Source organism: Cucumis sativus, chromosome 6 (genome assembly GCF_000004075.3).
Source record: "Cucumis sativus cultivar 9930 chromosome 6, Cucumber_9930_V3, whole genome shotgun sequence".
In the NCBI taxonomy this organism is placed as follows: domain Eukaryota; kingdom Viridiplantae; phylum Streptophyta; class Magnoliopsida; order Cucurbitales; family Cucurbitaceae; genus Cucumis; species Cucumis sativus.
In genome coordinates, this window is record NC_026660.2 from 21926933 (window position 1) to 21948430 (window position 21498).

At 33.6% G+C, this 21498-nt stretch overlaps 5 protein-coding genes across 7 annotated transcripts; 2 read left to right on the top strand and 3 right to left on the bottom strand.

Annotated features, from left to right (window-relative positions):
- Nucleotides 1-610: 610 nt before the first annotated feature.
- Nucleotides 611-1863, top strand: LOC101219801 (probable CCR4-associated factor 1 homolog 9). Its single transcript, XM_004140118.3, has one exon. It carries the CDS (start codon nt 796-798, stop codon nt 1591-1593), a length of 798 nt encoding a protein of 265 aa, XP_004140166.1. The 5' UTR covers nt 611-795; the 3' UTR covers nt 1594-1863.
- A 219-nt stretch (nt 1864-2082) lies between these two features.
- LOC101219558 lies at nt 2083-4034 on the top strand. The gene is made up of 3 exons (XM_004140117.3): nt 2083-2803; nt 3417-3599; nt 3683-4034. Exons 1-3 carry the CDS (start codon nt 2567-2569, stop codon nt 3839-3841), a joined length of 579 nt encoding a protein of 192 aa, XP_004140165.1. The 5' UTR covers nt 2083-2566; the 3' UTR covers nt 3842-4034.
- A 367-nt stretch (nt 4035-4401) lies between these two features.
- LOC101219318 (transcription factor E2FB) lies at nt 4402-11531 on the bottom strand. Of its 2 annotated transcripts, none has more exons than XM_031887140.1 (14): nt 11041-11531; nt 7710-7899; nt 7432-7497; nt 7260-7345; nt 7096-7184; nt 6936-6990; nt 6468-6520; nt 6333-6383; nt 6185-6233; nt 6015-6080; nt 5864-5940; nt 5472-5697; nt 5032-5098; nt 4402-4927 (listed from the first exon to the last, which is right to left on the bottom strand). In XM_031887140.1, the coding sequence occupies exons 1-14, from the start codon at nt 11224-11226 to the stop codon at nt 4794-4796; spliced, it is 1395 nt and encodes a 464-aa protein (XP_031743000.1). In that variant the 5' UTR covers nt 11227-11531; the 3' UTR covers nt 4402-4793. The 2 variants fall into 2 exon arrangements, with proteins under 2 accessions (XP_031743000.1, XP_004140164.2); XM_004140116.3 differs by having other exon boundaries at nt 7432-7491; nt 11041-11530.
- Nucleotides 11532-12198: 667 nt separating this feature from the next.
- LOC101220037 lies at nt 12199-14566 on the bottom strand. Of its 2 annotated transcripts, none has more exons than XR_004217755.1 (2): nt 14411-14566; nt 12199-12717 (listed from the first exon to the last, which is right to left on the bottom strand). XR_004217755.1 is itself a non-coding variant. In XM_031888052.1 (2 exons), the coding sequence occupies exon 2, from the start codon at nt 12696-12698 to the stop codon at nt 12468-12470; it is 231 nt and encodes a 76-aa protein (XP_031743912.1). In that variant the 5' UTR covers nt 12699-12717; nt 12888-14380; the 3' UTR covers nt 12199-12467. The 2 variants fall into 2 exon arrangements, 1 of the variants encoding a protein (XP_031743912.1); XM_031888052.1 differs by lacking the exon at nt 14411-14566 and adding an exon at nt 12888-14380.
- Nucleotides 14567-16353: 1787 nt separating this feature from the next.
- LOC101220278 (NDR1/HIN1-like protein 1) lies at nt 16354-17493 on the bottom strand. Its single transcript, XM_004140120.3, has one exon. It carries the CDS (start codon nt 17314-17316, stop codon nt 16678-16680), a length of 639 nt encoding a protein of 212 aa, XP_004140168.1. The 5' UTR covers nt 17317-17493; the 3' UTR covers nt 16354-16677.
- Nucleotides 17494-21498: the final 4005 nt, after the last annotated feature.

Sequence of the window (21498 nt, forward strand, 5' to 3'; positions counted from 1 at the left end):
TTCCCAGTTGTGAATTGGGAGGCAACTCTTTTTGAACTTTCAAATCAAATCAATACATTAATTAACCCATCTAATTATCTAATTATGCTCTTAATTTTTATTTTTAATATATATAATTGATTGATGCCCTTTTGGGCTTGTGAAAAAGAATTAAGATAAGGTGCTTTGAGATGGAGCACATTCTCCACGTGTCTCCCATCTTAACACTTAACACTTAACACACACACACACGCGCACCATTTTTTCAATACCCTTATCCCTACCTTTCTAAAATATAGTAACTAAGAATATTATTAGGAATGCTAACAATCTACCACATTGAAAGTAAAGTTCAAACACACTAAATAGGAAAAATTTAAAGCTTATATACATATTCACAAGTTTATGTATAGAATTCAACGAGAAGTTAGGAATGTTTTTCTTTAGAAAAAGTTAAAAAACCTTTGTGTTTAATCATAACTTTGTTTGATTTAGGATTTGGAGTTTTAGTTAGTGAGTAGAAAAGAAAGAGAGGAAATTAGGTAAGAAGAAGACAAAGTAGTGAGCGAAGCATTGGAAAAGGTAAACGTGATTAAAGGAAAAAGGAGAGGAAGGGAAATGGAAAGACGGCAAAGCCACATTGAGAAGCATCTTCGCCCATTCCTTTCCATTTGAGCATTCAAACACGTTCATCCCACAGTTTCCATTTCCACTCAACAACAATCAAACTAAACCCTTTTCAATTCCTTTCTCCATCCATCTTCTAATCTTTATAAACACCACATAATATCCTCAATTCTCCCCAATTCTCAAACTATGTTAATCCAAACCCGTCAGGTCTGGGATCTCAATCTCCTTCATGAATTCAATCTCATCACTCAACTCCTCCACCGCTACCCTTTCATCTCCATCGACACTGAGTTCCCAGGCGTCCTCATCCGCCCCACCCTCCACCGCCACCCTCTCCGCCCTTCCGATCACTACCTCCTCCTCAAGTCCAACGTCGACGCTCTCAACCTAATCCAACTCGGTCTCACCCTCTCCGACGCCCACGGCAACCTCCCCACACTCGGCACCAAAAACTCCTTCATCTGGGAGTTCAATTTCAGGGATTTCGACGTTGCACGCGACCCCCACGCCCCGGATTCCATCGAGCTCTTGAAACAACAGGGGATTGATTTCCACCGGAACAGAACTCATGGGGTTTGCTCCTCCCGGTTCGCCGACTTGGTGATGTCATCCGGTCTTTTGTGCAATGACTCCCTCACTTGGGTTACCTTTCACAGCGCCTATGACTTTGGTTACTTGGTTAAGATTCTCACCCGGACCAAACTGCCGTCTCGGCTTCAGGATTTCTTGAACATTCTCAAGGGGTTGTTTGGGAAAAAGGTTTATGACGTGAAGCATATGATGCGGTTCTGTGATGGGCTTTATGGGGGTTTGGACCGCCTTGCTAAAACGCTTGATTTGGACCGGGCGGTTGGGAAATCCCATCAGGCCGGTTCTGATTCCCTCCTCACATTCCAAGCTTTTAAGAAGATGAGTGATGTTTACTTCTCAAAGGATGGCCCGGACAAGCACGCCGGCGTCTTGTTTGGTTTAGAATTGTATTGAATTATTAATTAAGTATATACATATATAAATAATATTCAATTTATTATTTCATCATTACTATTATTCCATGAAATATTTTTGTACTGAATGTGCATTTATTGGGCTTATGGCCCATGGAATAAATGGACTTGTTCCGTTGAGGCTGAATGTTGGTTGGGCCCAGACATTATGTATGGGTTGCCAGTCTCATGAGAGAGACCAAAGCCCGTCTACTCACCCTAGGGCTTTTCGTACAAGTGGTTGCAAATATAATTGCAAAATAATCCATTATATATTTATTGCAAATATTGGTTTATAAACAATAAGCTTATAAACTTTGTTTTTTTAATTGTTGTTATATACTCAACTAATATTCCTAAAATTGCTACTATGTTATAATTACTCTATAACAATTAGGTTTAATATAATAGTAAATATAGCACAATAGAATAGTACTCTACTTACAAGTATAATATAATTTACATCTAACTTATAAAAGACGTTAGAGACGTTCAAATATCTATTTGAGATTTGTTTGTGACAGACTACTAGATGAATTCGTATTAATGATATACATTATAGATAGGAAGATTTGAGCTGTAAACGTTCATTATCGTTAACAAGCTCATTGGCAATTTGAAGTTGTGATTTTTCATACAAGTGTATGGTAGGATAAAATAAATAAATGAAGAGGTTAGAGAAAATTGTTATAAAGGTATTAGAGTTATACACTTGAATTTGATGTATAATTGCCAACACCTATTTGGCTAACTTTTTTGTGTTTGGAAGTGTGTGAAGAACAACGGTGGTGACGACAGTCGATTAAGCTTGGAAGCAAATATCTGGCTTATAATGCTTCACATAAATTTCTCTTTCTCTCTTGATTTTGTGGGATCCTTGTTTTTTTTTCTCTCTAAAACCCAAACTCTCAATTCAGAGCCTATGTTTCGTTAATAGATTTTGAGATTCCAACCTTTAATTTGGTTTTCTGATAATGGCAATTGCTTCTTCTCTAATTGCCTTCTCATCTTCTTCCAACATTTCCTTTACTCATCCAAATTTCAGATTTCACTTCAATTTTCCTAACCCACCTCTCAAATTCAACTCCAAACCTTTCAGGGTTCAAGCCCTTAAACAGAAAACCGGCGAAATCGAACGCCCATCTCCTTCTTCCTCTTCTTCTGCAGATGAAGTTACCAAAAAATACGGACTTGAAGCTGGTCTTTGGAAGGTACCTTTTCTCTTCTTTTTCTTTTCTATCCATATCTTATCAACTTTATTGCAACTTATAACTTAGAACACATTCATATTCCTCGCTCTTTCTTTATGAAGTGACCTTAGGAAGTATTGATATAATTAAACTTACAATATTCCATTAGCTTAAGCTTTTGGATCAATCATTAGATCAAAATTGCATCGAAGAAGTAAGTCCTGTAACCACCTTAGTAGTAATATTGGTTTTCACTAATTGAGCATTCTATTAATCAAGTTTTTGGGTCTGTTTGTAGTTTGACGAATGGTGTTGTTTCAATTTTTTCATCTTCTGTTCAGAATTCCGCTGGTTCTGTCATGGCTTTAATTAATATTACCACTTGAATTCCAAATGCCTGCCAATGAAGGTTTTTCTAAAGAAATAAAAAGAAGGAAACCTTGGATTCCTCAAAAAGTTCAATTGACTAGAACATAATTTGAAAATCCAAAGAAGTTAAGAAGAATACAGAGAATAATCTACATTCACATTTCTTGCAATTTGAAGGGTTCTTTATCCTTTGGTCTCTTTACATGAGATAGGAAAGATACTGGTTTTGTTAGTGCTTAGATGAAAATGAATGTTGATTGTACAGATATTTAGCTCTAAGGAGGAGGGTGAAGGGACAAACAAATCAAAGGGTGATCAAGCAAAAGAGTTGCTAGCAAAATATGGAGGTGCATACTTAGCCACCTCCATAACTCTATCCTTGATTTCTTTCTCTCTATGTTACGCGCTCATCAGTGCTGGTGTTGACGTTCAAGTTCTTCTGCAGAAGGTAATGAAATTTAGGAAGGGTTGTTTGGATGTTTGATCAGAAAGATTCATAAGAGAAATTGTTTTTGTTTTCAAACTTGGCAGGTAGGAATTTCAATTGATGAGACAGGAGAGAAAGTTGGAACATTTGCTTTGGCATATGCAGCACATAAAGCTGCTTCTCCAATAAGGTTTCCTCCAACAGTCGCTCTCACTCCAATTGTTGCAAGTTGGATTGGGAAGAAAGTAGAGAAAGAGAATTAGTATAATGTCTTACTTTGAGACTACAAAGTTATTCGTTAGAGTTCTTATATAAAGTTACTTGACAGTGTATATTGGGTTTAATCCTAATCCCATGTAGATTGTATACCAATGAGTTATAATGTGCCCATCCTTTTTGAATCATAGCTAATGGTTCCGACATTTAGGAGTCTATAAGATTGGTGATTTTACACAATCACTTGGTCATTAAGTAAAATGGAGAATAGAGACATTAATGAAGAATGAAGAAACGAAAATCAAGAAAAAGAAGAAAATTAAGAGTCATTTTGGCTAATGATGATGTAAATAGAAGATCAAAATTCTTCCAAGTGTCAAAGAAAGGGGCAAAAACCATTTCTATTGTTCAATTATCTTGTAGTTATATTGGTTTTAGAATTCGCATCTATTTGTTAGTATATTCAACATTAAGAAAAAAAAAAAAAAAAACCCAATCTCTCGTGTTTAGATTTAACTTTGTGATTACGGCTTTTAAATTCAAGAACTTGTTCGACACCAACACGATAGAAAATTGAATAGTATCTACTTCAAGACCCCAAAGAAACTAAGAAAAATAATTAAACTCAATTGGAATGCAGCTTTTTGCACATGAGACGTAAAATTGAACTGAAACTAAAGTTGTCTGTGTCGAATGAATGTCCTGCACATGCTATTCATATCATGGAACAAAGAATTGTACAATGCATAGAAATGACTATTTTATTTACTACACATTTTTTTTGTACTAAAACTGTACAGGGGAGCCCTTCCCATCCAGCAGTTCCTTCTCTAGCTTTTCTGGGTAGAGGAGCTTCTCTAGGAATTATCATGGAGTCTGGTTCCTAACTGAGTTCATTGGTTCCAGTCCCCGAGACTAAGTAAGGATCACGAGGATCATACATCATCATACAAGTTCTTGCACGACCATAGCATTGATCATCAGATACCTTTTACAGTTTCAACTACTAGAAGGATTAGTAGAAGGCAAATCAGGTGCATCGTTGGGAAGTGGAGTTTGGGTTTGGGGTGAGCTGACAGTGCCAATACTGTAATCTTCATGAAATGTACCCAATTCATTCCACTCAACGCTGGCTACATATAGGGTCAAGGTATTATGCAATATCACTTGAATGTTAATTAGAAGGGAAAAAGTCAAAAGTGTTACGAAGGCTGATAGATTTAAATTGTGAGGATACGTTCAGTTCTCCACATGTCAGTGATACTAACATCAGCGTCAGACAAGAGCCAGTAATCAGCATCACTCTGAATAAGAAACAAAAACGTCAGATGCTTCCACAAAATTTACATCCTTAATTTAAATAAACTATATAATGAAATCGAGAAACATTTGCCCCCTCGGAAATCCTTCATTTCGTCATTTCCTAATTTATGCTTTTATAGAGACTGCATCTTCTAGAATCTAGACTCACTTAAACGGATGGAAAGATGTTCATGCTTCCATGCATGAAGTCCTCTCTCAAACGGAACCAACCAATTCTTAGAAATTAATGTGTTGCGTGTGCCTTTGTTTTCTCCATAACCCAATCCACCAATTATTGTTTATAAATAGAGTTAGATGTATTAGCCCCACTCTTCATCCTTCCCCCCAACCTCTTTTTTGAAAAATTAGACTTACATCTACAACCGAGGGGACAATTTTCATAATTCCACCCACGAAGTCCTGGGATGCATTTAGATCGGAGCACATTCTGTGTACGTCTTGCTCCCGCGTTTCAATTTCCTTTCCCCTAGTATCCTCTGTTACTAGTGTTGTTGTAGGTGCTTCATTCAATCCTGAACTTGACGGCAAGCTTGGGGGCACTTCCGCAGCATTTATCTCCTCAAACTTCGCTTCAAACTGACTGTAAAATGGAAATTCAAGTCATAGCTTTAGGTGAAGTAGGAAGAGGATATTGTGAATATTGGGCAGTTCCAATTCCTAATACTGTTTCATTAATAGGCCATAGATAGTGTTATGCTTCAGTACAGTGCCAAACATTTCTCAACCAAGAAAGAAAAAAACGTTACCTAACAAGGTAAACATCTATGGGGCCCATGGTGCTTCTGAGGACTATCCTGTACCTCCTTTGGGGGTAGTCAACAGCCTGATAGATGGCAGGAGAGGTGACTGGAAGATATATTAAATGAATACATCTTTTTCCTTAAGCTTCTAAATTACCTCATCAGGATCTGGGACTTCTAAAGTGGTTCCATGGGGAGCTTTAATAGCTATAAGAGTTTCATTCTGGTGATACAAGATATTGACACCACAATTAGAAAACGGAGCAACATTTCTAAATTTAAAAATTCAAATTCTTTGCCAATCACCTCCATATTTGATAAACTAACCTGGAAACAAGGTAAACCCTTGATGTCTTCCTCGGTTACAAAAAGCCACCTGAACATTAGATAAAGCATACCGCTTTTAAATTCTACATTAAAAAGTAATAATAATAACTAATAACATTATGGAGGAAATTTGGGTGAAAGCTATTGCCTTTGGTTGTTCTCGTCTTCACTGAGGTCCCTTAATCTTTCCTGCATCTCTCTGCAATTATTAAAAGCCTTGGAATGACAACAAGGGCACACAATTTTCCATTCAAAGACTGAATTAAAGATTCACTTAAACCACCTTATTTGTTCATCTAATCCACGCTCCTCCATGGTAAGGTTCTCTACTTCTGCCTGCACATGTAACTATAGTTGAAACTTATCTGAAAGCGTGATTTTTTTCTTTTTTTTTGGATTTGTAAACAAAGACTTTCACCAAAGAGAAATTTACCAACATCAAGAGCAAGATTGGGATAGAATATTAATTAAAAGGTATAAATGGGCATAATTGAATATGTTTACAGTGGTCATCATGTTTATGAAAAATAATGCTGCTGATAACTCAGCATATCCCCACATAAGCTGAAAATTTTAATTAGATAAACAATTATACCGGTATGTAAATACAGTATAATTACTTGCTTTCTAGCAAATTTCATGCTTGCGTTCCACCCAACAAACACAATTTTGTTCTTTCTCATAGAATAAAAATTCATTCATATAATAGTGCAGCAATGTTCAATAGCAACTCTTGTAAATAAACACATACCTGTAGATCAGCATAATTGTCGTCAACATCCCCTGACCTTGAGACATCAAGCCCCCTAATCAATCAATTACTCAAGTAATAAGTAGCTTTACAGGAAAGGCGATGCTTATTAATATTATGCCATGGAAAACCAAAAAAAAAATTATGGCATGATACATACTTCCACTGAATTCTGTTCTTAAGCTTCTTTTCTATGAGACCAATTCCCTCTAGGACATTTGTTATATCATATATTCGTCTTTTTTGTACCTATTAAAGCAAAAATAAATGTCAGCTTCTTGAACTTCACAATAGAAGCCTGTAATGCTCTAGAAACACAGAAACCTCCAACGTGTCGGCTGCTTTATTAAGATCAAGAATACCATCTTCCGCTTGTTTAATCAGATTAATGAACTTCTTTGTCAAGAGACCTAGATGAAAATCACTAAAATTAGGAACATATAATAGTAGGAAATATATGACAGTTACAACAAAGTCATCAGGAGTAACAACCTACCAAGAGAACTATCGTAACGGCATGGACCAGCTGGAGTAAGATTGTTCGTAGAAGGTGAACCTGAAACTTAAAACATTTTCTCATTAATGTAATAGCTTTGTGAAAGAAAGAGTGGAAGAAGTCGGAATTTTTTTTCTAAATAACAAATAATGCAATTTCTTTAGCAAAGGAGCTTCACCTTACTCATTCACGCAGAATCAAGAATTGAAGAAGGTATTTTACATATAGAGTTTTTAACTTAAAACCAAGGAGACCAGCATGTATGATGTACAACTTACCAACATTTGACATGGGAGTCTGTGGCCCTGATCTACTGCATTTTGTAAGCCTTGATTTGCTTCCCTTTCCTCCTTTGACAGATGCAGGTGTTTGATGGGGACTGTTAACTACCTCAGCAAATCTAGGACCAATTGCTCTATCAGTTGACTCGGCTTCATAATCTGCTACCTCACTCTTCCGCTTCAATTGCTGATAAACAGGATCCAAGATTACGCAAACAAACATAGCAACATATGCACCTAATACTGTACTGATACGTAAAGTGAGAACACACATTTAATACAAGAAAACAATTATTACTATAGAGGTCTAATAAGAAACAAAATATAGTGCCATACAAACTGGGTGAAGAAATAATTTCACTTATTACTTTAGAGACCAAAGAAAAAAAAAAAGAAAAAAAAAATACAGCACCTACCACCACGCAGACTATTAAGTCTAGAAAATTATATCCTGTAATACATATACGATCTCAGTTGCTTTATTAACATTTAATGGAGGCTTCTCAGATACATATTGTTGTCTATTTAGGCTAAAGTAAATCCCACCTAGCAAAACATCCAAAAAGTTGAAAAACATCTGTTACATCCATGGAACCCAAAGCATGTGGGCTTATCAAGCAGCGGCACAACTTTGTTAATAATCTTGAGCTTCATAACTGCTTCCAAGCTTTAAGAACCAATGGTCCATGTTCTTCGTAGGTACAACACATCCTCCCAACCGAAGCCAAAGAAAGCCTTTCGAACAAATAACATTCAAAGATTTGGTAAGAGCATTCTCAAACTGGTGTAACTGAAGGAAACAAACCATTTACCAAAGGTTTTAGTTTGAGTAGTCCAAAAGGAAGCTCTCAAAACAAATGAAATCCTGAAGATCTAGCAAGACCTATTTTAACCTTGAGAATCCCTCCTCCTAAACCTCCAAAGACTCGCTAAGAAAGCATGGGCAGAAAATATCTATTAGACTTGTCTCCAATTGGATGATCAATAAACAATAAAATCTTTAACAGTGTATGGAAGGATCATTTGTAGCTGAGCTCAAGAGTTATTAATTTGATCAACGCTGAGGGTACCACATTTTATAAATGTAAAAACTAATAAATGAGAAGGATCAGGGTGAGACACGCAAATACTCCACCAATGGGGATCTTCACTTGACCAACCTTCCCACATAAGAACTTTTTATAAATGCCCTAAAATACCACAACATCAAAACTACCCCAATTTACAACAACCACAAACACTTAAAGATTCCCACGATTGCCACTAAGCCTGTTAATGCTACTAGTTTTCTATCAAGGTTATATTAGGCAAAGTGACAAATGTTCAATTGTTCATAAAAAATCGGATTGTCATCATCTCATAGGAAAACAAGGGTATATTTGCCAATTAGGTCTTTAAAGAGTGCATATTCTACAAGCAAATATCATAGTTGAAACACTATCGTGAAAACAGTTTTCTCAGTTAGTTTTCAAAACTATCATATGAACAACTGTGATCAAAGGACTAGCAAAAGTGATACAACAAATCAAGACTAACAAGTTCAGGATTTTGAACAAATATCTTTTTTATGGAATGGATCATTTGGAAGAACACTAAAAAGAAGACCAAAAAAAATCCTTTTAAAGCAGTTATCTAGAATTATATGTTTAAAAAATATATATTTTAGAAAGAAAACTACATTTAGAACAATTTCCAAATAACCTCTAACATTCTTCAGATTCAAAATTTTAAGAGCGAATATCCCTGGACATAAAGGGAAAGAAGGGAAAGAAACAAGAGAAGAATAAATAGAGGAGAAATGATAAAACATAAACATCATATTTGAAGATATAAACAAATTATTAGGAAGTACTCGACTGTTCAGTTCTCATAGGAAAATTCTCTGTTATGTTCTCAATAGCTCAATTTTTCTGTTGCTGTTGAATGAACATGAAAGGTGATTCATCTTTTTCCATATTTTAGACACTAGCAAAAACCTCAAATGAAAAATCCTAATTTAGTATAAACAAACAAATAAAAATAAAATATCACTCATCCTTTTTTTTTATTAGTGTAATAGTTTGAGACATTCAAATGATTCACATCCCTGGCATTCCACAAATGTCTAGAATCTTGTTTCAACATACATAGAGGATATTCTTGAAACTATACAGTCCACCATAATGAGTACTAGAGCCTGGGTTATTCAAACCATGCACAAAAGCAATTCAATCAAGATCTCAGAAGAATCTTATATAACATATGATAGTAGTCTAACGATACAAAATTATTGACCAAGGATGATAAGAAGATTTAGGCCTTTGAAGAATTGAATGAGCACCTACAACCAAGGAAATGGGATGTCTTTCTTGCTGGCTCTTTTTTACTACTGAACCACAATAATTTAAGTGATATCCATATCCAAGATAGACAAGATCAACTCAAAATACGACTGCACGACTTGATCGAGTCAGCTAACACCATTATGATCTTATCCTTGGAGGTAGTTATCTTCATCATATATTAGTATCCAGAATAGGTAAAGTACTATAATCATAATTGAGAACTTACTATTGAAGAAGAACATCCTTCACCACAGATTGAGCATATTATCTCTAGAAAAGTACTCACAATTCACAAAATCAATCTCACCGAGTGTCATCTATTTGCATCAAGGTTCTAACATTGTGGCTATCAACTTGTCTTGCCTATCTATAGGAAAAATTGGGGGTATCTTCCACGGCAACTACTAATATTGGTTAACAATGGTAATTCATCGAGCTCATAAAGACTAAACTGAAGAAGGGTACATTGCAGCTGATCAACATACCCAATGACCAAAAGAAACAAATGAGTTCAGTGAAAACTGAAAATTAGTTCGCTCAGTGAACATTAGAAAGTTCTGAAAGAGAATGAGTTATGATGATCACAAGAACACTGATCGATAATGTAGGGAGACTGAGACACTCGATAACAGTTTATTAGGTAGAGCAGAAAGACACGAATTGAAGGTGATAACAGCATAATTCATCTAATTCACTGACACAAAACACCCCCCCCCCCCAAAGAAAAAAAACCAAACAGAAAACGAAGTAACCAAAATTAAGCTAAAATTGAAGGTCTACACAGTCTCAACCTCATTACGACCAAATCACTGTAACTAACTAGTTTCACTAATCCCAAGTTCCCAACTACTTAAATTGATGAGATCCGGTAAAAGCGTAGTAAGCAGAGAGTTATCGATTTCAAACTAGAAGCACAAACACAAAGGTCCTAAAATGTTACTTATCGAAACAAGAGTAATGAAGGAAATATGCATGTAAAATAAAAACAAGAAAAACAAACTCACTGGAGATTTGACTAGGATAGCATCAGGCTCTTGATCGGCGAGTCGAGAGTCGGGAGTGAAGCGGTGATAGTCCCCAGAAGATGCAAATGGTGGTTTCATAGAAGAGAAAGGGAGTTGGCGTTTAAGAGAGTGCATGATCTGGTCAGGAAGGTGTCCAGAGGAGTTAGGAGGTCGAGAACCCGACATAGAGCAAGGGAGAAGAGAAGAGGAAGCAAAGATCGAGTGATTGCGGATATGGGTTAAGAAGGTCAGAGAAAGAGAGGGAGAAATGGAGGGAGTTTTGGGGTTTTAGGTACAATTGGGGAAAATTGATGGAAATAGAAGAGGAACAGAATTTGTAGAAGAAGAAGATGAAGAAGAAGAAGAAGAGAGAGATCTGAGGTTTTGGATTCTCAGAAGAAATGGAGAAACGCCGGAGAGATTCAGAGAGAAGAAAACGAGGGAAGGTTGAAAGGGAGGGAACTTGGTTCGGATATAGATGTGGAGGGAAGCGCTTATTAGAAAAAAAGAAAAAAAACCAAATATAAATTAATAAAATAATAAAATATAACATTATATTTTACTTTCTGCTGCATAGGAATTTAGATTTACCGAAGATTAATTAAGTTGATTGAGTTTGTTTGTTATTAATTATAATTAGGAAGGGATTAATTAAGCTAAACTTTGGAGGATTGATGGATGGATGGAATATTAGTATTGGGAGAGATATAAATAAAGAGAGAAGGGTATATCTGGAATTCGATGGGAGTAAAAAAGAAAAGAAACGTTCGAATCGCCGATGCGCGCCTTTTGTTGGGCAAATTGAGTGGCGATTATTTGGCGCGTAACGCGTCCCCATCATCCAATAAACTCGGCGGCTTTCCCAATCTCATTTCTACCGTCACTACGCCCCACTATTTGGGCTCTCCTAAATGGGCTTCTCGAATCTTATCCTTGGCCCAGTTTTCAAATGGGCTGTTTCAGAAGGCATCCACGTAATTACTCCGAAACATGGAATCACTTTTTGATTTTTCTTTTTGAAAAAGTTATTTCAAATATTCTTTGTCCACTTTTTACCCATCTAAAGTATAACAAAAATTTAAATCAATAAATTGTTGATATAAACTGAGATTTTATTATATTTTGTAAATATTTCCAACGGTAAAAAGAAATAGAAAATTTACTAGCAGAGAATGTAAATTTCTTTAGTTGTTTTAAGTTCACTTATGAAGTAAATAATGACATTACAAATATCCCATTTCGGTAATGGTTTGGCTACACCATACAATTTTATTCCATACTTCATGTTGACAGAAATTACTAACAGACAACTGATTGACATAAACTGGATTACCTCCAAAGACAGTTGGAGAGTGTTTGAACTAACATTATAAGAAGATAGAGGATAGATGTCCACAATGATGCAGTTTTGAGTTTGTAAGACATGGCTATTTGAGTAAACGTGCGAGATCTGGATCATCTAAGCTCACGTCCAACCATCCATACAAGCGCATGAACTCTATGTAGTGATCGGGAGGCTTCACGGCACGGGGATTTCTCGGGGGGAAGCCATGAATCCTTTCGAGATCACGAGCTAGCCATCTAACAAATGCTTGGTCCAAAGGAGGTGCTACCTTCACGAAAATTTCATCCCTTTGCTTCACGGGTTTGTTTCCCATGTAGGGTTAGCCAAAGAAGCTGAAAACACAAAACTCATGTCAAAGCAAAGTCTCTGCAAACAATTAGGAAATAACAAATAAGATAAGAGATTAGCCTATGGCAAAGACATTAGATTCTCAAAACAAGGTTTTTTTTTACATGTTTCAATCTTTTAAGAATGATGAATGTCCACGCCAACTTACACACACCTCGATTAATCTCATGAGACTATCCACTTGAACCTACAACATTTGCATGTCAAGGAAATTTGTAGGATATTAAATCCTAGATAGGTAGTTAGCCACCGTGAATTGAATCCATATCCTCTTTTAACCCTTTATCAATGTCATACTCCTATTTACCATAGGCCAACTCATGACTATTGTTTTTTCCATATTCATATGATGAAAGTTCTCAATAATTTGATAACCTGTCCACACTAATGATGGTTAGAATAAACTTACTTTAAAACTGAACCACGCATCTGAACAAGCAAAGAAGTGTGAAGTTATCACATACATATATGATATATCCATGCACTAGCATGGAGGAACATTAAAGCCAAGGCACAGAACCAAACTCTCTTGCTAGTTGCTAGTCATTCATAATAATAGCAACTAGTAGCATGACAACAAAATAACACGGAAGGCTTCCACGTATGTGTATCTAGAAAAAGAAGAATTCACAGCAGCTCAGGCCTCCACTTGACTTGACATTTGAAGTTGTTGGTGATTTTGGTAAGAGCAAAATATTAAATAGCAGGCTAAGAGCAAAACCAACTACATCAGCAAGATAAATAATGTTCTCAAAATCTGGCTAAAAGTAAAAATAAAATTTTACTAACATACAAAGGCAATCATAAACAATGGAGTACAGAAATAACACAAACTCATGAAGGGTGCAGACTGAAGTACATCTCAATTCAAGAGATGTTCAGATGGAAAATAGGCAATTATCAAGAAAAGGACAACGCCCGCAATACCTTTCAACAATTTTCAAACAAACATGTAATTAGTCAGATGGAGTTCTCAAGACCAGCTTGCCTTCCAGTTCATAACTTTACAGATATGAATTATGAACCACAATAAAGGCAGATGATTCAGAATTCAGAGTACAAATAATTTTCTCGAAAGTGTGTTGAAGGGGAATGATTAACCAAGCAGAAACAGAATGCAAATAACTTGAAGTCATACAGCCTACAAGCATACACCACAGACCCAAAGCCAACCAACAAAAATCTAACTTTCAAAAACCCTAACCCAATGCCAAAATTCTCATCACTACATGTATATAAACTATAATTGGCACAAAATTCTGAATCCATTCATATCGAATTCCTTCTAGATCTAATTAATTTGATACAACAGCTGAATTTCCAGATAGAAGAAATAAAGCACGAGAAAACAGTTGAATAGACTTAAATTCTCCTAGAAAACGTTGGATTCTGTTGAATAGACTTAAATTCTCCTAGAAAACGTTGGATTCTCACTGGAATGAAAAAGAAAACACAACCCAAAAAGAGAATGATACTGAATAATTGAATTTTCTGGCAGATAGCACAAACAGTGGTTACTTGTAAATGAGCGTATGGATTCTTTTCTTCGCCATTTGAATATTCATGACAACAAGAAAAGAGAGAGAATCGGCGAACTGGGGCACACTCAAAAAACAGTAAAACCAAAGAACACGTCGAGGAGGACGGCCGGAAAAAGAAAGATAACTTAGTACTCACCTTCGCCGTAGCTCGTAGCCGGATTGACGGTATCGAAGTGACGTGAACGGACGACGTACGGTAGCAATTTTTACGCCAATTTTATCTGTTCGAATTGCAAATAAACGAGAAACGCGAAAAGTCCATTTCACCCTTTGATTCATTACGATATATTTGGTAAACAGTCCTTACAAAAATAGAAAAAAAAAATCTTATAATTATTATAGATAACAATTCGATAGTCGCATTATATAGTTAATTTTGTCATATTTACAATATATAAAAAATAGGTGTTATAAACCACAATATAAAAAAGAAAATGGTCATATTTTCAAATATTTTATGCTATATTTGAAAATGCAAACTTTGGTTAGGTGTAGCATTAAAAATATATTTTAATGATACATCTTACTCATTTGTCGGATCAAAATTTGTCGTACCAACTTTTGTAAGAAAAACAATTTTTTTAAAATGGTTATTTTTAAATAGAACAACATGAACTAAAATATTTACAAAATATCATTATCTAAACGGTAGGATTTTCAAAAGTTATATCATTTAAAATAATTTCTCCTTTGAAAAATAATTTGGATACAACTAATGATACATTCAATTAAAAATGGAAAGTTTACAAAAATAGCAAAAAAAAATATGATACTCATGTTACTTACACTTTTAAAATAACAAGCAGATTACCATCTTATTATAGTATGAATTATAGTCATATTTGTCAAATTTGCAATACAAAAAAAAAAAAAATGAAAGAAAATCGGTTGCCTTAGGTACAAAGTTGTTATTATTATTGTTCATGTGTTTAGTTTGTAGATAGTTTGGTATAGTGGATGAATTGCGTTACATTTGTGATTAGAAGAGATGGTGTGGTAATTATATAGCCATGCATGACTCATTAAAGGTAAAATTCCTACAAGTTTATGACAACTTTCTCTCATTTTCTTTCAACTTTTAAACCTTTTCAAAGAATATGCAATGTATCTTCCAACTAATTTCTTTTTTTTCTTTCAAAGTATATACACATCAAGAAATGGTCAATTAAATTTGTTTATCTGCCCTATCTCCCTTTTGGTATGAACAGAACAGAAGCTTCCCTTCCTTATCAACCACTTCTATGTCTATCTTTTCTACCAAATCTTAAATTTAAGCAAAAATAAAATAAAATAAAATAAAATAATTAAGCGATAAAATAAATGTATATAAATATAGCTAAACCTTATAGTTTATAAGTGATAGAAACCGATAGATATGGACATCGTCTATAAGTATCTTTGAACATTATTTCATAGTTATAAGATAATATCAATCGTGTGCGAGTTAATTAAACTATGAAAATAAATGTTGGAGTTGTAGACATGTTTTCGAAAGGATATGATATAAAATGTATTAATTTGATTATAATATATTTCCATAAAGCAAATAGTTCCTTTAATCAATTACTTTCCTTTATGATCATATTCTATGATTTAATTAAGATCACCTTGACGAAAACTTAAGATAGGTAAAAAGAAAAAAGCACACCGCCCCACTTTGCTATTCATAACAATTCTTCTTTTTCTAAAAGTATATAACTCCAAAGCAAAAAATTTGAAGAAAAACGGAGAAACATAAGCTTAATTTTTTTAATTAAAAAAACGAAAGATTATCAAACGAGACTCCAAAACCCTACTACGATCATATTATGAAGCAATTACATGTATATATTATGACAACCTCATTCCAATTCAATGATGGTACAAATACAACCTAATTTTCAACAACCAATCCTACTTGATGATCTCCCATTTTTCTAGCATAATATAAAAGTAGTAATTCAAACTATAAACATGATGATTTGTTATACATTTCCTTCGTATATTAATTAAAATGTCAAATTTCAAACTTGTTTGCTATACCAAACTCTCTCCCACCCTAATCTTACATCTTTCACATAAATAATTACACAAAGAAAATAAATAAATCAAAACCATGATATAATATATTATTAATTAATCTCTAATCCAAAGACAAAGAAAGTAGATGAGAGTACTTTAGATTACATTATATTAATTAATCAATATCCCGAGAGCTTCTCTCTGGCTTACCCAAAATACCGACATAAAATATTTTCTTTCCCAACTCGGAAAAAATTGAATTAATTAATTAAAAAAATTGTTTTTAAATATAGCAAAACTACTCAACAAAAAATATTTTAAAATATAGATTACTATATTTTAAAATATTTTTTGTTCAAGGAGTTTTGTAATTTAAAACAATTTCTCTAATTAGAAAAAGTTTCAAACTTCAACGTTGCAGCTTTGAACAATTTGAAACTTCATAGCTGAACCAATAGCAATGGCACGATCAGGGTTTCCGAACTTAATAAACGCTGGACAATTTACATTCAAATGATACCTGCCCGAAATCCACGTCCCAACTTTCCACTTAACCTGCCCATCAATCTTCACATTAAACAAAACAGCTCCAACGTTCCGGTCCTGTTGCAACGACATAGCGACGTCGGGAGCGACAGGAACTGCATCACCACTAAGGAACGGAGACCAAACGACAACATCGCGATGACCTTGGTACGTAGAAGGGAGAAGCGTAGGAAGTGTAACTTGCTGGCCACGATAAGCGCCGTACACATCCATTGTGAGATAGTAAATGCCAATGCGATCGTTGGGATTACGTGAAGAGATAGTGACTTGCAAATCGAGGGATAAGAGATTAGGGGTAACAGATGCGTTGAGGCCGAAAACGGTGACGTCTTGGAGGATGAAGTGTGGTTTTGACGGGCGAAGAACGGCCCAGACAATGAAGATTATAATACCGACGATTATGATTAAAATCAAGAGAACGATGCCGAGACGGCGGAGGAATTGTTGGTAGTCGTCTTCGTGGTGGCCACAATCTTTGTCATCTTTGGCACTCATAGTTTGGGATGATGATTAAACAATGTGATTACAGATGGTGAAGATGGGGAAAGGGGTATTTATAACAATGTTTGGAAGGGAATTTGGAAAAGAAATAGAAGAGGGAAGAGATGTGTAAAGTGATAAAGTTTGGAGGGTCCAAAGTGGGAGAAGAGGACGAAGAAAAGGGTATATTCATTATTCAGTTGGTTTTCCTTTTGGTGGATACATGAGAGTATATGCGTGTGCCTTACCTTATCTCCCTCTTGGAAAGATGCCAAATATACTTTATAATATATAGTTTTACATTATTAGATTAAACTACTATACAACGTTTTTTCTTTGTATCGGTAGATGTAGTTGATATATAGTTTATTTCTAGTATATAACGAGGGAAGAATGTTTGTTACATTGTGACGATCTCATTCAATAACTTTTTATACTTTAAAATCTCATTGAATAAATAAGATTTGTATTACTTTTTAAAGATGGTGTTTTTTAAATATATAATCAAAATATTTATAAATACAACAAAGTTTTCTATCTATTTATGATAAACAATTTTAGAGTTTTATATATGTCAATAATACATATAAGTCCAGACAGTAGTTTATAATGATAAACAATTTACTGTCACGTCTATCATAGATAAACGGTTATATTTTGTTATAATTTTTTTTTTTTTGAAAAACTTTTTTTTCCTATTCTAACATGATTAAAGATAGTAATTGAAAGAAAGTAACAAGATAAAAGGAAAGTTAGAATAAAGAGTGTTGAACTAACATTGGGCCATATATAACCCCTCGACAAGCAATTAAGACATTCACTAAGGAAATTGAATCCCACTCCCACAAGCTAACAAAACTAAACATAAATAAAGGTATACACATAGATCATTGACTCTAACAAAATTAGGTGTATTGTGACTAAAAAGTAGAAGATAAGTTCTAGCCAAACAAACAAAATAATCATTAAAAAAAACCCCACCTTATTACATTTCAATAAAATGGTAGCATGACCTTATAAAGTTGCATCTAAATTGTTAAAGTTAAACCTTAAAAGACGATACAAAAGTAAATACTTCCATAGGTAAGAGGGAATGATAATGTATATTAATGATAACAATAATGTTCATAAAATGAGTAGCAATTAAGAGTAATTAAGGGGTAATGTGTGGATTTTGAGAAGAGATTTAATAATGAAAGCCATGCATGCATATATATGTGTAAAATGCTATTTTATAGTTAATAGTTAGGTTTAGAAAGTTGGTAAGGACAGTGGGAATTTTGAGGATCCAATTGAAGAAATATTTGGTAATAATTTGGTGACAAATTCCATAAAAGTTGGTGTTTTATTTTGATTAATGACATTTGAAAATGTTTGGTAACATAAAATTTGAAGGTCTTTTTGGTAATAAAGCAAACAAAAAAGTGATATCAACTATAGACTTTATTATATTCCATATAGAAGAAGATAAAATAGCCTACTAGTATCCAATTAAAATAATTATAAAAAAAAATTCCTTTTTTGTTTTTGAAGATAAAAATGTAATTTAATTATATATGAACAAATTTATTGGCTTAAGATAGATTTAAATTAGAGAGGTAGAAAACTCTACCGTGGTTTTGTTCTATGAAAGTGTAAATATTTTACAAAATATATATATATTTTTGAGAAAAAAGCTTTAAAATATTGTATTTAATGATGCATTTTAGGGTCAACAAATATGTGTCGAGACATAATATTAAAAATTGTTCTTAATTAAGGTATATCTTGAATTTTGAATGTGTATACATTTCTTTAGATATTGAATAATAAGATAAGAATTTGTTAAAAACGATATTTAAAAGTTCAATAGTGATCTATCGTTTACCTACTAAATTGACTTGAATTTATTTTACGTTACTTTTGAACCTAATTAAGCTAAGTTGTATGAGATTATTAATCAATTTTCTATTATGTTTAAGGTTTAACATAGATGCTATATATTAAACTCACACGTGGTAGAGATAACAACCTTTTAGGAAAATAGTATATGAGATTGTCCGCTATGAAACATAATAAACCTTTGTGATATATTACTTATGGGTTTGGTTTTTTTGATATAGAAAACAGTCCCTCCCTAACTGCATGCGTATGAGTTGATTTTTCGATTGTGGATTATAAAACTTTGGTTTAAATTTAAAAATTTGTAATTACGAGGAAGGAAAAGAAAAGAAAAGAAGTAATTGAAATGGGAGAGGAAGAGTTGAGAGAATAAAAAATGAGAGAAAGGGAAAGACAATAAGAGGAATAAAGTGAACAAAAAGAAGAAGATGAGAACTCTTCACCGTCAAACAGATTCCACAGATGGAATTTTCCCAACTAAAATAAAGTAGAAAAAGGATATTAATTTATACTGTATATATATGTAAAAAAATAAATAAATAAAAAGCAAGAAAAGAATCTTCATGATCAGATTAGGTTTAAAATTGTGTTAAAATTGATACTAATGCAGTAATTTTAAAAAATAATTATTACAGTATATGGGATATTGTGAAACTTTTATAAAGATTTAATCCTGTTTTCTTTTTTCTTTTTAAAAAATCTAGTAAGAATATTTTAGATTTTTATTTTTAATGAGGAAAGATCAATCCCTACTATTAAATCAAGCCATGTCACAATTTTACCATTAATATTCACTCACGTTTTTAAAAAATGTAAAAAGTTCTATAAACTCGTTGATTTTTTTAAAAAAACAAAAATCTAAGTTTTGAGAAAACAATTAGAACTCAAATTTAAATAAATGTATATGACTTTTTTTTTTAACCACTTCTCAAGAAAAGAATATTAGAGAGAAAAATCATAAGACCAGCTTAAAGCACTTGTTTAAGTTTAAAGAATTATTTGATAAAATTTAAAATATAAAAAATAACCATAAAGAATTATTTGATAAAATTAAAATATAAAAAATAACCATAAATGACAAAACTACTAAAAATATTGATATACAATAATAAAACATTTTGAAAGGGATATATATAAGTAAGAGTTTGCGTCTCGAAATATAATAATAAAGCATTCACATAGTATTCAAATCTTGAAAATTTAGAGAAGAAAAAACAAGGGATAAAGATTAACATAATAAAAAGCTCAAACATAGTTCTAACCAGTAAAAATTAATAATAATGACAAATACAATAAACTCGACTACAAGCAAAAAAATTCAAATTCCAAATTCGTGGACTGAATTAATATAAAACAAAACAGCAAAAGTCTCTTGGGTGCTTCGGGTTTGGAGTATAGAATATTTCAGATTAAAGAAAACATGTCAAGAAAGATGAAAAGTATACATATAGCTATGGTAAGTAAACGTTTATTTTTATAATTGGATTATCAAACAAAGAGTGAACACACAATAATCTATTCCACCCCTACATGAATATGCAAATACTCCAAAATCTCACATGGGTTTGTCCTTCAAAAATGCAATATTAGAGAGCAAATCTATTTAAAGATTCAAATTGTGGAACAAACATAGGCATGAATCATGTTATAGTACAAAGAGTTGTCCATTTCTAGCTGAAAGAAGTAAACTGCCACAGCATAGCACTCATTCCAAGGCTCCCTAAAGCGTCCAATCAGACAGTACAGAAGCTTTTAAGTAGCTTGCTGTTATTGGTTAGTAGTGTCACCCAAAAAGATTCCTATTTAGCATTTACAATTAACAAAACCACATCACCATCATTAATTCCTCTAATTTCAATAATACAAACTACTTGGGTGATGATTTATAAGACTGATTCAAAAACTAGGCAGCAACGTTACAGATTCTGACAGAAGTATCATTTCATTTAATTAAGTCACGTTCCTATATTGACTGGCACTAGTGGCAAACACCACCATCCCTAAGTTCTAACTCGAACTCAGTGGATTGGTAGACAATCTATCACAGAATCACACATCTGTAGACACGAAAGAAAAAATAAAGAAAATCCCCCACATTTCAAAAGTTCTGTTCTTACTGCTACCAACTATTGACGCAAATACAATATCAAACATTATATCGTAGTGTAGGAAACCACACTTCAAATAAGAGAACCAATGGAACATGGCCGGGTCAGATTTCTGCCTAGTATTGTCATCAGAGAAATTTTTGTTAAAAGAGCTAATGTACTTCAATAGTTTGAATCGACATTAACATACCTCTCTGTGTTACTCTTC

Coding starts and splice junctions, on each gene's coding strand:
- LOC101219558 (XM_004140117.3), top strand. CDS start 2,567: ATGGCAATTGCTTCTTCTCTAATTGCCTTCTCATCTTCTTCCAACATT. Junction 2,804..3,416: donor TTGAAGCTGGTCTTTGGAAG/GTACCTTTTCTC, acceptor TTGATTGTACAG/ATATTTAGCTCTAAGGAGGA. Junction 3,600..3,682: donor TTCAAGTTCTTCTGCAGAAG/GTAATGAAATTT, acceptor CAAACTTGGCAG/GTAGGAATTTCAATTGATGA.
- LOC101220278 (XM_004140120.3), bottom strand. CDS start 17,316: ATGAGTGCCAAAGATGACAAAGATTGTGGCCACCACGAAGACGACTAC.
- LOC101219318 (XM_031887140.1), bottom strand. CDS start 11,226: ATGTCGGGTTCTCGACCTCCTAACTCCTCTGGACACCTTCCTGACCAG. Junction 6,384..6,467: donor GGATTAGATGAACAAATAAG/GTGGTTTAAGTG, acceptor TAATAATTGCAG/AGAGATGCAGGAAAGATTAA. Junction 5,698..5,863: donor ATAGATGTTTACCTTGTTAG/GTAACGTTTTTT, acceptor TCCATTTTACAG/TCAGTTTGAAGCGAAGTTTG.
- LOC101220037 (XM_031888052.1), bottom strand. CDS start 12,698: ATGGGAAACAAACCCGTGAAGCAAAGGGATGAAATTTTCGTGAAGGTA.
- LOC101219801 (XM_004140118.3), top strand. CDS start 796: ATGTTAATCCAAACCCGTCAGGTCTGGGATCTCAATCTCCTTCATGAA.